The sequence below is a fragment of the Ictidomys tridecemlineatus genome, chromosome 12 (genome assembly GCF_052094955.1).
Source record: "Ictidomys tridecemlineatus isolate mIctTri1 chromosome 12, mIctTri1.hap1, whole genome shotgun sequence".
Classification (NCBI taxonomy): domain Eukaryota; kingdom Metazoa; phylum Chordata; class Mammalia; order Rodentia; family Sciuridae; genus Ictidomys; species Ictidomys tridecemlineatus.
Window position 1 is genome coordinate 13,810,741 of NC_135488.1, and position 16,366 is coordinate 13,827,106.

Below are 16,366 nucleotides of genomic sequence, written 5' to 3' on the forward strand. Positions count from 1 at the left end.
ACAGTATGACTAGTGCGGCATTGCAAATGTAGAGAAGAGGAACACAGGAGGAAGGACCCAGGTTTGGAGACCTGTTCCCAGTCCACCTACTCCTGGGCCCTGTGATCGTAGGCAGAGCCCGAATTTCCTTCAGTGCAGGAGTGACAATACTCACACAGACACCCCACAGCATCCCAGCTCTGAGGAGGAGCTGCTGAGAAGCTCCTGGGGAGAGCCTGGGGTGAAATGTGAATTGCCCTGCACTCTGAAGGCACCATCGATCGCTGCCCTTGTTCTCGGTACCCTGCCTCTCCACCCCACCCCAACACACACACCTTGACCTACTTTAGAAAACTTGACTGTTGATTTAGAACTTTTATCAGAACATAGAGCTATTTTAACTGTTCAAGACTGTTATGTTTAGAAACTGGCAAGAAGCATTGGATTCGGGTTTTCTCAAATTCACTTGGATTCCATTTGTCTAATAGATAACTGACAATTGTTTTTCCCTTTTAATTTTTATTTTATTTATCTATTTAATTGTTATTTTTTGTTACTGGGGATTGAATCCAGGGGTGCTTAACCACTGAGCCATATCTCCAGCCCATTTTGGTTTTTATTTTTTATTTTGAAACAAGGTCTCACCAAATTGCTTAGGGCCTCACTAAGTGTATGAGGCTACTTTGAACTTGTGATCCTCCTGCCTCATCCTCCTGAGCTGCTCGAATTACAGGCAGTGCCACTGTGCCCCACTATTTCCCCACCTTTACCCTGGGCATCAGATTTGTACCACAGGCTCCTTCCAGCTTGTGGTTAGGAAATGACCCCAGTGTCTGCTTCTCCTTTTAGTGCTTATTAATACCAGGGCCTCCCATTGGCCTGGACAGAAATGACCCCAGGGCCATCTCACCTGCTGGTAAAGGTCAGGGCCAGCACTGTGGCCAGGTGAGGCATCAGCCGGAGCATCTGTGTTTGGTGCTCGATGATCCTCACCTCTTCCTTGGCTTTGGGCCCAAACTGCCTCCGGCTAGAGAAAAATCAATGACAAATTTTTACCAAAATGTGGTGGGCAAATTCATGTCCCGAGCTAAATCTGCTTCCCCACCCTTTGTTTTCCAGCAGTGCGTAATACAGAAACCCGGGTCTCCTTCAAAGGGGTTCAAATAATAAGACACCCAAGACTCTGAAGGAAGCCTGGTGGAACTCTTGGACTCTTTGAAAATTAATCTTCCCACCATGGAATATTTTAAAGGAATGTATCTAATACACAGTAATTTTTATCCTTAGCATTTACATGACATTTTGCAGTTCCACGTGCCCTGTGATCATTAATTATCCAGCTTTCCCATGTTTGTGGTATCATTAATGGGCTAGGAGGCATACCCCAGAGCATATTTCAAAAGGGCATCCTCAACAGAGGGTGACGTTAACCCCATGCTCCCGTCAGTTTCACAGTGGGTCATTATTCCCAGTGCCTCAGCACCCCCCTGCAAGTCTATGTGCAAGGCCCCTCCACATCCGCCGCGAGTCCATTGTGCCTTGAGGACAGAGGCTGCATTGCACTCTGAGGCAGCTGTGTCCAGGGGACCAAAGCTCTCCTCAGAGGAGCATACAAGATGGCTTGGGATGGTCCCCACAGGCAATGGCCAGGGACAAGCCTTGCAGAAGCCCGAGGTTGCAGACTTCGGGAGAAGAGCCAAGGCCTGCTGCACAGTCTCCCTTTGCAGGCCAGTGCTCTATGGTCCTGAGTCTGGCAGCATTCCGACTTCAAGCAGTTCAGAGTTTAATGTTGAGTGTGTGTGTGTGTGTGTGTGTGTGTGTGTGTGTGTGTGTGTGTACCAGGGATTGAACTCAGGGGTACTCAAACACTGAACCACATCCCAACCCTTTTTTATATTTTATTTAGAGACAGGGTCTCGCTGAGTTGTTTAGAGCCTGGCTAAACTGCTGAGGCTGGCTTTGAACTTGCGATCCTCCTGCCTCAGCCTCCTGAGCTGCTGGAATTACAGGCATGCACCACCACGTCTTGCTGATGTTGATTTCTTAAAGAATGACATTTGATACAATACATGCACATATACACACACGAGCACACACACATACACAGTGCCCACTGTCAAATGCCCAGAGCACACCTGTGCTGCAGACACCCTTAGACCGGGGATATCTATCAATCACTCAAAAAGAAAAGGGAAAGACCATTTTTTTTCTAAAACTTTTCTATTTCATAAAGGCTTTCTTAAACATAATTTTATATTTTGATATCATCTTTATTTGTAATCAAAACAAAGTCACCCTAATGTCTCTCACACGGAAGGCATCTAGAAGTAACAAGAGGCCATGTCCCGGGGAGGGAGGTGGTGAGGACAAATGGCAAGCATGCGCTGGGCAGCCACTGGCAAACACTGTGAGCACCGGATTGTTTTTCACAATCTAACCACCCACAGATGACTGTCCCAGGAATACCACCCCACCCTGCCCCCGGTCCATGTCCTTCCCTCTGTCCCTGCATACGCCCAACCACGGCAGGGCATGGCTCCAAATGAGAGGCTGGACAGGCCATAAGGAAAGCTCTCAGCTGGTTCTGGATCACGGTGAGACCAGAAAAGAGACAAAAATCACAGATCCAATAATGGTGCCATCATAATACTAGGTTATTGCTGTGGACTTAATTTGGGTCCCCACAAAATTCATATGTTGAAGCCCTAACCCCCAAGTGACTCTTTGGAGATAGGATTTTTAGGAGGTAATTAAGGTTAAGTGAAGTCATGGGGTGTGGTGCTAATCCAATAGGATCGGTGGCCTTATATGAAGAGGACGAGAGCTCTCTCTTTCTCACTTATGCACTGAGGGAAGGTCATGTGAGGACAGAGCAAGAAGGCACCATCTAGAAGCCAGAAAGAGAAACATAACCAAGACACCAGATCTGATCTCAGGCTTCCAAACTCCAGAACCAGAAAAACATGTCTATTGTTTTGCTATGGAAGCTGGAATGGTCTGATACAGTCATTTTACAAATTACATTTTTCCTCACTGTCTGAACTTTTACTTTTAAATGCTATGATTATACAGTGGCTTTATCAATGATGTGTCTAAAATTTTATCAGGGGACATCTATGTATCTGCTCTGTGTCCAGCAGTATATTAGGGGCTGGCGTCTATCATGTCCAGCAGTGTACTAGGGGCTAGCATCTATCAGGGTCTAGGTGGTCAAGCACTAGCCACTGAGCTCACAGCCCAGGATACAGAGAAGACTCAGACAAGGTGGCATGTGCTGCAAGAGCCTTGAACATGGCCTAATCTCCCACCCTCTGTCAATCACCAGTATTTCCTGTGTGCAGCCAAAAGATCATTTCAGGGCACTCTAATCACATGCAGACAGCAAAGGAAGTGATCAATCATCACACCTTTTAGGTTTGGATTTGCTTAAAAGCCATTTCAAACATACAGTTTTAAATTGCATCCACCAAATTTTCAGTTTTTGCCTGTGAAACCTGCCTTGGCATGGCACGAAGTAGGCACTCAATAGCAGAAAAAAGGAGGAATGAATGAACCTTGAGAATGAAGAAATGCAGACGAAGCACGGCACAGTGTCCCCCTCAAGACCTCAGATGCCAGGCCTCACCTGCCTGCTGTGCCGCCCAATGGTGAACCCTGCTGACCCTCATGATCCTTACCCACCAATCGGAAAGTGCCCCGTGCCAATACCCTGCTCTGTTGAACTGCCCCCAGCTCTATAAATGTGCAAAGCTGTTCCTCAATAAACGGGTACTTCTCTAACAACGAGCCTTGTCTGGTCGTCGCAGGACCTGGACCTGCCCTGGACCTCGCAGGTGGACCTTGTCATGTTCCCATTTCTCTTTAACCCCTGCACTTCCACTGGGGTGACAGAGCAGAAAGAGACTTCCCCCACAGAGGGGCCACGAGGCAGGCCTTGCGTGACTTGTATAGTGCTGACAGGGAGGAGCTGCACTACACCTCTGTGGAGTTCCCAGGGAAGGGTCACAGCTAGCTAATCCAAAGGCAGCAAATGATGCTCTATGGGCACATCTCTCAAAGGCAAGCTCAGGAACCCAGAGCCCACACCTAACCACCTCCTCTATAAGGTTCCCACATGAAGCTACTATGGCCCTGCCCTCATCACCCAGGGCAAGGTGCCAGGCAACTGCAGGCAGCCTAGGCCTCAGAACCCACTAACATGATCCAAAGTGGGCAGTCCTCCCCTGCTCGGCCCACCTGGCCCACTGCTCCCTGCAGGAACCACCGTAAAGGCCCAGGCCTGTCTTCCCTGAGTCCTTCAGCTCCCCAGGAGGCCCTGCGAGGCATGGTGCACCCCCTCCTCTTGAAGTGTGAGCAGAGAGCTGTCTTCCCCGCAGCGCTCCTTTTCTGAGCTGGTGACCTCACCGTGTCTCAACAATAGCAAACTCACATTTTAAAACATACAGCTCACCGATGCCAGGCCTGCTCACCTTCAGGCAAGGGGGTAAGCACTCAGGAAAGATGGGAAGGGAGAGGGCAGGTTGACTATCCTGCCTTCTCACAGTCCACGCCCACCCCTCCTCCCACCACCCATCCTCCCCCTGGAATGTTACTAGATGTTTTGAAAAAATAAATAAATAACATCTGACGTGCTGGGTAAATACCAGCGTGCATATAGGGCAGGGATAGACGAAGGCAGAAAAGGAGCCTCGCCTAATGCCAGCAGCCCACCTCACTGCTGGCTTTCTTGCCAGGGACCAGAAAGAAAGAAGTGATGGGCAGAAGAAAGCAGCACCTAACTCACTCACTCACTCCTCCCTCCCTCCGGCCTAAGATGCTGCCAGTCCCCAAAGCACTGAGTAGTTTCTATGCCTCTCTGTCTGGCTTCTCCAGGGGGAAATGGGACACTAAAGGCTGATGACCCTTTTCCCACCTGGAGATGCAGCCAGAGGTTCAGCCCTGTGACTGCCACTGTCAGTCTCCAAGCTGGCAGCCTGGCTGCAGCAGAAGCGGCAGAGAGAGAGGACTTCAAGACTCAGAGGGCCTGGCCTGTGAAGGAACCTGCCCTGCCACTCTGCGGCCACCTCTCATGGATGCTCTCAGGACCCGTTGGCTGAGCTGGGTGCCATGCCAGCCAGGCCCATCCTCTGGTTGCCAGCACCTGGCATGCTGCCCTGGGCACAGCTGTACCCCTGCAGCTGGCCAGCAATTACTGCCTGCCAGAGGTTTTTATTGTTCCAGTTTATGATCTAGACGGACACAATATTCTTCCTGGTCTTTTCCTCCACTGGGTTACTATTTTTTCTTTAAAAATACATGTAAAGGCTATATTTTTCTCTGTAAACATAATTTTTACTTCAGTACCCAACACATTCCCTGCACCCACTCCTGAAAGAGCCCAGAGTCACTTAGCTCATTTTTTTTCATGGTCTTTAAAAACAAAAAACAGGACATTGTACACACAATGATATCTCTGCGAAAATAAACCTGGAGCTTAGAGAGTGCTGTGCACGGTGCCATTTAAAATTACAGATTTAAAGAGCTATTTCTGGGTTCCAACAACTCCTAAGGAATAGAGGAAGCATTTATTTTGGGTTGTTTTATTTCATTCCCACTCAATTTTGAACGCGGCTGCTTAAAGCAACATTCGTGGAAAGTGACACGGCTGTTAATCACCAAGACAGCTACTGCAGGCACAGCCTCTGGGGGACCGCAGTGCCCGCCTTCCCAGCTTTCCCTCTGGTCTCTTCTCCCAAAGGAAGCCAGTGACCTACTAAAAAGATAATTGCTTCCCATGTTTCCCGCTCTGCGGCATCATTGCATCAGGCTGCTGCGAACGGCATCCCGTCACGTGGAAGGAGAGGCATGTGGCCTCTGCCCTTGGCCCTGAGACGTCTTGAGGTGCTCAGGCTGGTCTCAGGTAATCCTGGGATCCCCCTTCACTGTCAAGGTGCTGAGCCCTTCCGACAAAAGCTGAGCTCCTTCCTGGGCCCAGGCCACATTCTTTACGGCCACCTTCCCTTCCTAATGACCCAGATGCAGACTAAGTTCAGGGGAACCTTGAAGGCCCAGGCTGAGCCCTGAACCCCTCCCCACAGGCCTCCACAGAGAGGCTTCAACCTCTCAGTGAGGCCACAACCCATCTTTTCCTGTTTTTCCTCCTCCTCTCAGGCACTCCTGGACATAGAAACTCAAAGGGAAAATATTTTACAAAGCAGGACACTTTAATGCCACTGACTGGACCCAGCAGATTGGATCCAAATGGCCAGTCAGGGTGTAAAAATTCCTGGCTTCTTATTATTAAAAATGTGTACAAGCCAGACACCCCAACTCTCAGCCCCATCACTTGTTACCCCAATCCATCCTACCTTGGGGTCAACCTTGGGATTGTGAAAGAGATAGTGTGCACAAAAGTCATGCTTTTATGTTTGTGCATTTACGGCACAGTGTTTCGGGATGTGCCCGTTGGGCTCTGAGCCAACCTGCCCTAAGACATCAGGTTCGGCAGGCTGTCCCCACCAGTCTGTAGCTGTCACTCTTCCAGGGGGCAACTCTGGGTCTGTCTGTAGAGGAGGTGAAAGCTGTGCATGTGTGCGAGTAAGGGGGATATAGATAAACCCTGCTCTCATGGTGGTCTTGAAGTGACTAAACATGCAAACTGACTCCAAAGAAGAGAGTTCTCAAAATGCCAGCAAATAACATTCACTCCTTTTGAGTACTTTTTCTCCCAACCCTAACAGTCTACCAATAATAAAGCCAGCAAATACTAGAAGAGATGATTATGATGAGATCAATGACAGTGACAATTTTTTTAAACATGTGACTAATTAAGATACAGAAAGAAATGAAGGTCCATTGCTGTGATGTTGGTTTCCACAAGCCTGCAAACACAGACATGGAGACCACACTGTCCTGGCCCGAGGGCACCTCTTTGCCCACCATTCACTCTTTTCTTTCCTTTTGATCACATCAGATCAAAATCCCAGGAACAAAAGATCCTCCCCAACCAGAAACCCATGGATCTGAAGTTGTGGCCAGTATCTGGCAGCAACTGACCCTCCATTATCCAAGACCGACTTCTGCACCCACCAGCACTGGAAGAGCAGAGCAAGCTGGAGCAGGCTGCAGATCACAGCTGGTCAGGGTCAGGCCTCTTCCTCCCACCAGCTGAGAGATGACCCCAATGGAGACGCTAGAGGCCCTTCAGGCAGGAGAAATCTGCACACTGGGGCCACGTTTCTTCTGAGCAGGTCGTTTCTGACTGATGTTATAATCCTGGCTGGCGAGGACCAGAAGGGTCACCCTGCTTCTGAGATTGGCCAATTCCAGGTTCTTCTCTGAGGATTCAGCTCTACAATCAAGAATGGGTCTGATCCATCATGTTTTGGTTCAAACCTCTTGAAAACAAACACCCCAGGAACCTGGCTGTCTGGCTGCTGAGTTTGTTCTTGTCCTGTTCTGGTGCCTTGTGCTGTCCATGGGAGCACATCCAGAGACCAAGTGGCTGTGTCCCCACAGGCAGCCCAGGAGAGGAGGCAGAAGACAGAGTGGTGAGAAGCCCAGGCTTGGGATCAGACATGTCTGGTTTGCATCCAGGCTCTGGCACCTGCCAATGTGCTGTCTTAGGCAAGTTACATGAACTCTCTGAGCCTCAGGATCCTTAACCCTAAACTGGGGCTGATCATCAGTGTGTGCTAAGTGAGGTGGCACCACGCTGACAGGTAGCAGGTGTCCCAGGCACAGCAGATGTTATCACCACAGTCAGCACCATGGCCCCTGAGGCTCTAAGATCACCCGCTGTTCCACTCATTCTTGATCAAGAAAAACCTCTGTAAATTTTTCCCAAAGCAGTCTTTTTCTTCTCTTTAACTCAAACAAACCACTAACTTACTCTGCCTCACTAAAACTGCTGTAAAGAGATTTGAGGTGAAGAGAAAAGTCCTTCAATTTAAATCCCACAACTTAAAGATAATAAAATGGCTCAGAGAAGAAGCTGTCTGTGTGTTAGAAGTGCCGCATATGCATGCACTGAGTGCATACCCACACACCCCCATATCCCTGTGTACTGGAAAGCTCTCTGACAACACCTGCCCTATTCGGTACCCGGAAACACCAGCTGATCTTCTCCCCAAATTCCTGGTGCAGACAGGATGCGCAAAACACAGCCAAAGAAGGTGCTGTGGTCAGAGTCTCCCACAGAAGCAGCAGGATTTTTCTAGAGCCATCAGCGGAACCCAGAGAGGGGCCTGAATGCCATTCAATTGGTTCCCACACAAGAGAAATTACTTTACTTTTCAGAATTACAGACTTAGCAATTTCTGTGAGTGACATAATGGCTAATGTTAATCAACAGAACTGTGATTCTTTGAAGTTTTTCTTGAAAAAAAAATTGCGTCCTAATGAATACAAAATTACAACAGCGGGAGACGCGGAGCCATAAATTATAGCTGAGGCTGCCTGGGATGGGCTAATGATTTCACTGTTGAGTTATTTTCACATCTTAAAAAAAATTACATATGGACAGAGATGCCATCCATCAGGGATCTTGCAGGAGCACCTCAGTCATGAGAGTGAGGAAGCCAGAGGGTCAACCCTGGGGGCTCCGGGCTGTGTGTTCTCTTTCTCTGACGTCCCATGGCAGGGGCAATGCCTGGTACATCCTGGGTGCCCAGTCAGTGGCTAGAGCCTGCTACCATCCTAAAGAGAGCAAGCCTGACCTGAGTGTGGACAGTGGGAGGCAGGCAACAAAGGCTGCACCCCATCATCTCCAGGTCTCCCTTCACCGATACTGAGCACCAGGAGATGACGGCCACGTAATGAAGCACTGCAGAGTGTGTGCTTGTCCCCATGCTTCTGCCTGGCTTGAGGTTATTCTTGACATCGAGGATGTCCTGAGATGCTGGAAGGCTAGCTGGTGCCCCCACTAACCTTTCTCATCTCCAAATTTCAAGGTAACTAACGAGGGTCCAGAGGCTCCAGAAGCAATAGCAAGGTCCTCAGATTCACGAACATGAGATACTTCTCTATTTATTGAGGTCTTTTTTGATGTTTTTGGTAGTTTCCAGCATGTAAACCCCACATGTGTTTGGTTCAATTTGCACCCAAGTATTTCAATTTTATGAGCAATTTTTAAGTCAAATACCATATAATAAGGTCTAGGTCATATCTCATGGTGATCCCAAAAGATTCCATTGCCTAGTGATGTCATAGCTTAGCTTTTATAAGTACACACTGTGATATTTTCATAGAGGCAAAATTGCTTAATGATACATTTCTCAGACTGGGCCCCTATTAAGCAGTGCATGTCTGTATATGGTATTATATTTTAATCCCAGTATCCATGTGTTTACTGTAGTGTACAGAATTAAAATTGATCTTTGTATGTGTATTTTGTATCTTCTGACCTTGCTGAACTCACTTCTTAGTTCTAGGACTTTTTAATAAAAATTTTGAAATTTTCTTTTTTCTTTAATATTTTAAAATTTGTGTTAATTAGTTACACATGACAGTACAATGACCTTGACGTAGCATACATTTGAACCAGATGGGATATAATTTCTCATTTTTCTGAGTGTACAGGTTGCAGAATCACATTGGTCATTTTTTTCAATTTTTTATTTGTTTTCATTAGTTACACATGACAGTACTTTCTATGTAAATAATCATATCATTCTAAGTACTGTGTTATTACTTGTTTCCAAAACTATATGCTTTTAATTTCCTTTTTTTGTCTTAGAGCACCGGCTATAACTTTTACCAATATATTGAATAGTATTGGCAAGAGTGTATATACTTGCCATATTCCTTATGTTAGAGGACAACACTCAGTGTTTCACCACAAAGTATAATATTGGCTGTATATTTTTTTGTAGATTCTCTTCATCAAGATGAAATTATTCCTGTCTTCTATTTAAATGAGTTTTTTTACCATGAAAATATGTTGAAGTTTCCAAATGACTTCTAAGTATCAATTGATAGAATTTTTTTTTAGATTGTTGATATGGTAGGGTATCTTGATTAATTCTTTAATATTAAAAAACTTTGCAGCCCTGGAATAAGTCCCACTTGATCACAATGTATAATTCTTTTGTTATATTGCTAACTTCTATTTTCTGATTTAAAAAAAATATATTTTTGTGTCTTCATTCATAAGAGACATTGTTCTGTAATTTCTGTTTATTATATTATCTTTATTTGGTTCAGGAATCATGATATGACCAGCTGTATAAAATGAATTGGACTATGTTCCTACTTCTTCTATTTTCTCAATGTTGCTAATTAAAAAAAAAATGCTTGGTAGAAGCTGTGTGTAGTGGTGTACACCTGTAATCCCATCAGCTTGGGAGGCTGAGGCAGGAGGATCACAATTTCAAAACCAGCCTTGGCAACTTATCGAGGCCCTAAGCAACTTAGTGATACCCTGTTTCAAAATAAATAATTTTAAAAGCAGTTGGGGATATGGATCAGTGGTTATGCACCCCCAGGATCAATCTCCAGTACCAAATAAATAAATAAGAGCATGGTAGAATTTTACAGTGAAATCATCTATGCTGGAGATTTATTTATTTAGGAGTTTTATTATGACTTCTATTTATTTTGTAGTTATAGAGTTATTCTAGTTGTTTTACACACTGAGTTATGGTATTTTATGGTTTTGAAGAAATAGTACACTTCTTCTAAGAATTTCAGATTTATGCTTACAGAATTGTTCTGAGCATTCCCTTATTATTCTTTTGATGTTCTGAGTGCCTTTAATAATCACCCCTGGATCATTCCTGATAGTAACTTTTGGTGGGATTTTTTTGTTTGTTTGTTTGTTTGTTTGATACTGGGGATTGAACTCAAGGGTACTATACCACTGAGCCATACCCCCAGTCCTATTTTGTATTTTACTTAGAGACAGGGTCTCATTGAGTTGCTTAGCACCTCACTTTTGCTGAGGTTGGCTATGAGGTTGGCTATGAATCCTCCTGCTTCAGCCTCCTGAGCTGCTGGGATTACAGGTGTGCCACAGCACCCCGCTCCTGATAATAATTATTTTTTATTTTTTGTTTTAATTTCCTGATAATAATTTGTCTCCTCTCTCCCTCTACACACACCCCCATTCTGACAGTATTGCTAGAGATTTATCTAATTTATTGCTTCAAAGAATCAGCTCTTTGCTTTATTACTATTATTCTCTATTTTCAACTTCATTGATTTCTGCTCTCATTCTTATTATTTCATTCCTTATTATTTCACTTATTGTTTCCTTTTAGTTTATTTTTTTCTTTTTCTAGGTTCTTGAGTTGGGAGCTTAGATATTGATATGAGACTTTTCCTCTTTATTAATGTTGGCATGCATTCATTGTTATAAACTTCCCTCTTGGGGAAGGGGCTATAGCTCAGTGGTAGAGTGCCTGCCTGGTATGCATGAGGCCCTGGGTTCGATCACCAGTAACTGAAAAGCCAAAATAAAATCACACACACACACACACACACACACACACACACACACACACACACACACACACGGAGCACAAGATATGTTATTTTGGTGATTCCAGGAGGGTACTTGAAGTGAATGTGTTCTCTGCTTTTGTTGCATGAACTTTTCCATAGATGCTGATTAGATCTTATTGGTTGATCACATTGTTGAGTTTTTCTATGTGATTGCTGACTTTCTATGTAGTTATCTATCAATTATTGAAAGAAGATATTGAAGGTGTCAATTAAAATGAGGGTGGGTGGGCTGGAGACACAGCTCAGTGGTACAGCACTTGCCTGACAGACATGAGACCCTGGGTTCCATCCTGAGAGCCATACAGATGCACAAAAGTAGGTTGATCTAGTTTCCTTCAGTGCTACTAGTTTTGGTTCATATAATGCAGACTGTTATGTTTTACAGACATATTTAGGATTGCTACATTTCCTCGATGGATTGAGTCTTTTATCATTATTCAATATCCTTCCTTGTCTATGGTAATTTCTTTCCCTGAAGTCTACTTTACATGAAATAAATAGAGCCACTCCTGTTTTTACTTTGGCTAATCTTTGAATAAAATATCATTTTCTATTCTTTCACATTCAACCTGCCTCTGTTGTTATATTTGAAGTGAATGTTTTAAAGGCAGCATAGAGATTAGTTATGTTTCTTAATCCACTCTGGCAACCTGTTTTTTTTTTAAGAGAGAGAGAGAGAGAATTTTTAATATTTATTTTTTAGTTATCGGCAGACACAACATCCTTGTTTGTATGTGGTGCTGAGGATTGAACCCAGGCCGCACGCATGCCAGGTGAGCGCGCTACTGCTTGAGCCACATCCCCAGCCCCAACCTGTTTTTTTTTTTTTTACCTAAATTATTTAGACTATTTACATTTAATGTAATTACTAATATGTTAAGGATAAAGTCTTCCCTTCTTAATTTGTATTCTGTTTTTCATTTCTTGGATTTATTTTTATTGCCTTCTTTTAGCTTACAAGAACATCTTTTTAAATTCCATTTGATGCATTATTGTGTCCAGAAGTGTACCTCTGGATAGCATTTTTTAGTGGTTATGCTAGGTATAACATTACGTATACATAAATTAGCACTACAAAATTGGGTCATTTCACCAGTTAAAGTGAAATTCCATCTCCTTCTCCTGGTTATGCTTGTCTTAAATACTTCCTCTATTTACAGTTAGAACCACAACAGACAGTGTCATAATTTTTGCTCCAACTGTCAAATATAATTTAGAGAACTCAAGAAGGAAAATCTATTGTGTGTGTGTCTTTTTGCTTACCTTGTTGTTTCTTCCTTCCTGATGAGCCAAGCTTACTTCTTCTGCTTTTTCCTTTCTGTCTAAGGAACTTCCTTTGGCTATTCATTTGGGATAAGTGTGCTAGTGACAAGCTCAGTTTTCCTTCATCTGAAAATGTCTTGATTTCCTTCTCATTCTTAAATGTCATTTTTACTGAATGTAGAATTCTGGTGTCATAGTTTTTTTAGCGTTTGCAAAATGTCAGGCCACTTCCTCTGGCCTCCATGGGTTTCTGATGAGACATTTGCTGTGGTTCCAATCCTTTCCCTCTGCTGCAAGGTTTTCCTTTGCCTTTAGTTTCCTAAAGTTTCACTGTGATATATGTTATGCGGATATTTTTTTTTAATTATAGATGGACATGATACTTTTATTTATTTATTTATTTATTTAAATGTGGTGCTGAGGACCGACCCCAGTGCCTCACACGTGGTAGGCCAGTGATCTACTACTGAGCTACAGCCCACAGCCTTCTGAGATCATCTTTTATGGGGTTTGCTCAGCTCTTTGAATCTGTGGGTTATGCCCCTTGCACATTTGGGGAGTTCTTGGCCATTGTCTCTGAGCATTTTCTCAGCACTGCTCTTTCTCATTTCCTTCTGGGACTCTGAAGACACAGCGTTAGGTCTTTTGTTAATTCGTAGGTTGCTCAAGCTCCGTCCTTCCTCCTAGCCCAGGTCCAGTGTGTTATGCAGATCTGGGGATGCCCACTGCTCTGTCTCTCAGTTCATAGTTCTTCCCTGGGTCCTCTCCATTGTGCTGCTGAGCACATACACTGATGGGGTTTTGTCGTTGTCACTATTTTGGTTGGGTTTAGTTTGTTGTTGTTGTTGTTTATTTGGGGGGTTTTTTGGGCACTGGGGATTGAACCCAGGAGAGGCTGGCCCTGACCTTGTGATCCTCCTGCCTCAGCCCCCCGAGTTGCTGGGATTATAGGCAGGCGCCACTGCACCTGGCTCACTGATAATTTTTATTTAGGTTTTTTTTTTAATTCTAAAATGCCTGTCTGGTTTACCTTTATATTACTTTTTTTAAATATCTTTTTTAGTTGTTGATAGACCTTTACTTTATTTATTTATATGCAGTGCTGAGAATCGAACCTAGTGCTTCCCACATGCCAGGAAGTGTGCTACCGCTGAGCCCCAGCCCCAGCCCCAACCCCAGACGCATCCTTTATATTAATTTGCTTTCTATTTTTTGAGAAAATTTTCTATGTTTTTATGTTTAAGATGAATATTTTTCAAATTAATCTCTCTGCCCTCTCGATGTTGGCATCTCTCGGTTGTCATTTTTATTCCATTTGAGGGCTTCCTGGTTCATGGTATGATCAGTGATTTTCCACTGAAACTCGTACATTTTAACACTATCCGGGGCCACTCTGGATCTTATTTAAGCCTCTGGCTTCCTCTGGCACTGCTGAGGTAGGGAAAGGAGTCACTCTGACAGGCAGAAGCAGAAATCCAGGCTCCCCAATCTGATTCTGTTAGCACCCAGGTGATGGGGTGGGCTCCTCCACACAGCAGGAGAGGGGTGGGCATTCTGGCTCCTCCTCGGACAGTCCCCTTTGCACATCAGTGAACATGTGTCATTTCTGCTGGGTTCCAGAAAGCTCTAACTCCCCTCAGCCTGCTCCCTCCCACCACAGCAGGAGGTGGAGGAGCTGCAAGGCAGGTTCCTTACTGGTATCTCTCAAGACCACAGGGGTAAGGACTGTTACCTTCTGGCAAGGATGAAAATCCCAGCTTCTGACTTGGCCTTCTGACATCAGAAGGTGTCATAACTCTGCACCTGCAGAGGGTGACAGTCTAACCTCCCCTCTTGGCTTTTGTGGGCATGGGTGTGTATGGGGTCTCAGCTCTCTGTGGTGTTAGACTAAAGGAGGGCAGTATTTATCTGAAATTTTCCTGTCTTGTGGTCTCTTTTCTGGTCTTTGAGGAGGAAAAAACAGGTTTTGTTGGGGCACGTACATGTCTTTGTATTTCCATTGGTGTTTCGGTTCCACCGGAACCTAGTCCTAGCTTGAGATCCATAAGACAGGAAGAAACCAGGGAAATCCCCACAGGACCATTCCTCAGACCTGGGGGTCCCAGCTGCTCTGCCTTCCTGTCTCTACCTTTCTGAGTCTTGTCAGGTTTGTTCATATGTAACAATTCAGACTTTGTAGTTGTCCTTAGGGGAAGAATCATATATTTACTTGATCTTCCTACAAGCACAAGTCCCATTTCAAGTTTCTAAACATAAAATACATAGATTTGAACTTTAGAAAGTCTACCTTTGTTCAACTGGTATAAGTGTGGAAACCAACACTATTAGATTTGTCTAGCTTTCATATGAATAAAGGGAGGCAGAAGAGAAAAAATCATGTGTAGATACTAATTTGAAATACATGTGCCCCATGCTCTCCTTCTTAAAAGATGTGCCACATCTTAAAGATGTATATTGACCTAATAATAATGTACTAGGAACAACAAAATATTACATGAAAGATGTGTGCAAAATTATAGTGACCCCAGTGTCAGAAAAAGTGAAACAGTTTGTTATAATCAAGGGATAATGACTCTTTAACCTATACTAACATGCTTGATCAGGAACATTATGCAAGTTCTGTGTTCTGCTTTTCTGTTTACCTAAGATTTCATTCTATGCATATCACTAAATATACTTGAAATTATAATTTTAATGATTATTTCTTTAAATTTCTAGAAAAAATACCACTGAATCATAGAATGTAAGTTGTTTTTTTTTTTTTAAATCTCTTGACATATATCATCAACTCACTTTCCAGAAAGGTTTTATCAATCTATTCTTTCTACCAGTATATAACCATACCTATCTTAATACATTCCTGGCAAAGTTGAGTGTTGTTCTTTCAAATATCTTTGTTAATTCAACTATTACCTCATTTAACTTGCCTTTCTTTCATTATTAATAATTTAATTTGTTTACATATTTATTAACCATACATATCTTCTTTAAATTGTCTTTCATATCATTTCCTAGTCTACGTACTATGGGGTTAGAGTTTTTCTTATTTATTTTAGAAGCTCTTTATATATTAGAGAAATTAAACCAATATCAGCCATATTTGTTTGGATATTTCTCCACTATGTCATGTTTTTAGTTTTGATTTTTGGAGTCTGTATATTTCTTATTTTTATGTAATCAATATAACCTAACTTTTTCACTTTGGGACTTTTTCCCCATTAGTCATATTCAAACTCTAAGAAAGGATAGGTCACTTTTTAAAAATTTCACCTGTTGTTATTTTGTGGCTGATTATAACTTTCAGAGATGAACAGGGGTGAGAGATGTAAGTCTACCCCAGTGGAATACAGGAATAAATCTACCAACCTAGTTACCTCTGGAGAGTGCCACTGGGCTGACCCCAGAAGGCTCTCTGAAGGTGAACAGACTCTTGTTTTATCTGCTTAAAATAGCCAATCCCGGGTCCTGACAATTCCCTAGACCCTCTTCCTTCCAATAGTTTGGCAGATGAGTCCTTGTTTTAACCTTCCTCCCACTGTATTCTCTAATCTGCCAGGAAACAAATACAAGTCCTGAGCCTCCAAGACCATGGTCTTTTCCAGGCATCTCTGTCCGTCTCTGATTCTACAATTGAAATAATAAG

At 43.6% G+C, this 16,366-nt stretch overlaps 1 protein-coding gene across 2 annotated transcripts in view; it reads right to left on the minus strand.

Annotated features, from left to right (window-relative positions):
* The window catches only part of LOC144369054 (acyl-coenzyme A oxidase-like protein), a 250,112-nt gene that overhangs the window by 86,968 nt on the left and 146,778 nt on the right, over positions 1-16,366 (minus strand). For both annotated transcript variants that reach the window (XM_078028126.1, XM_078028127.1), the window contains exon 11: positions 890-1,006. In XM_078028126.1, the coding sequence (XP_077884252.1) occupies positions 890-1,006 (117 nt within the window). The remainder of the gene's footprint in view (positions 1-889; positions 1,007-16,366) is intronic.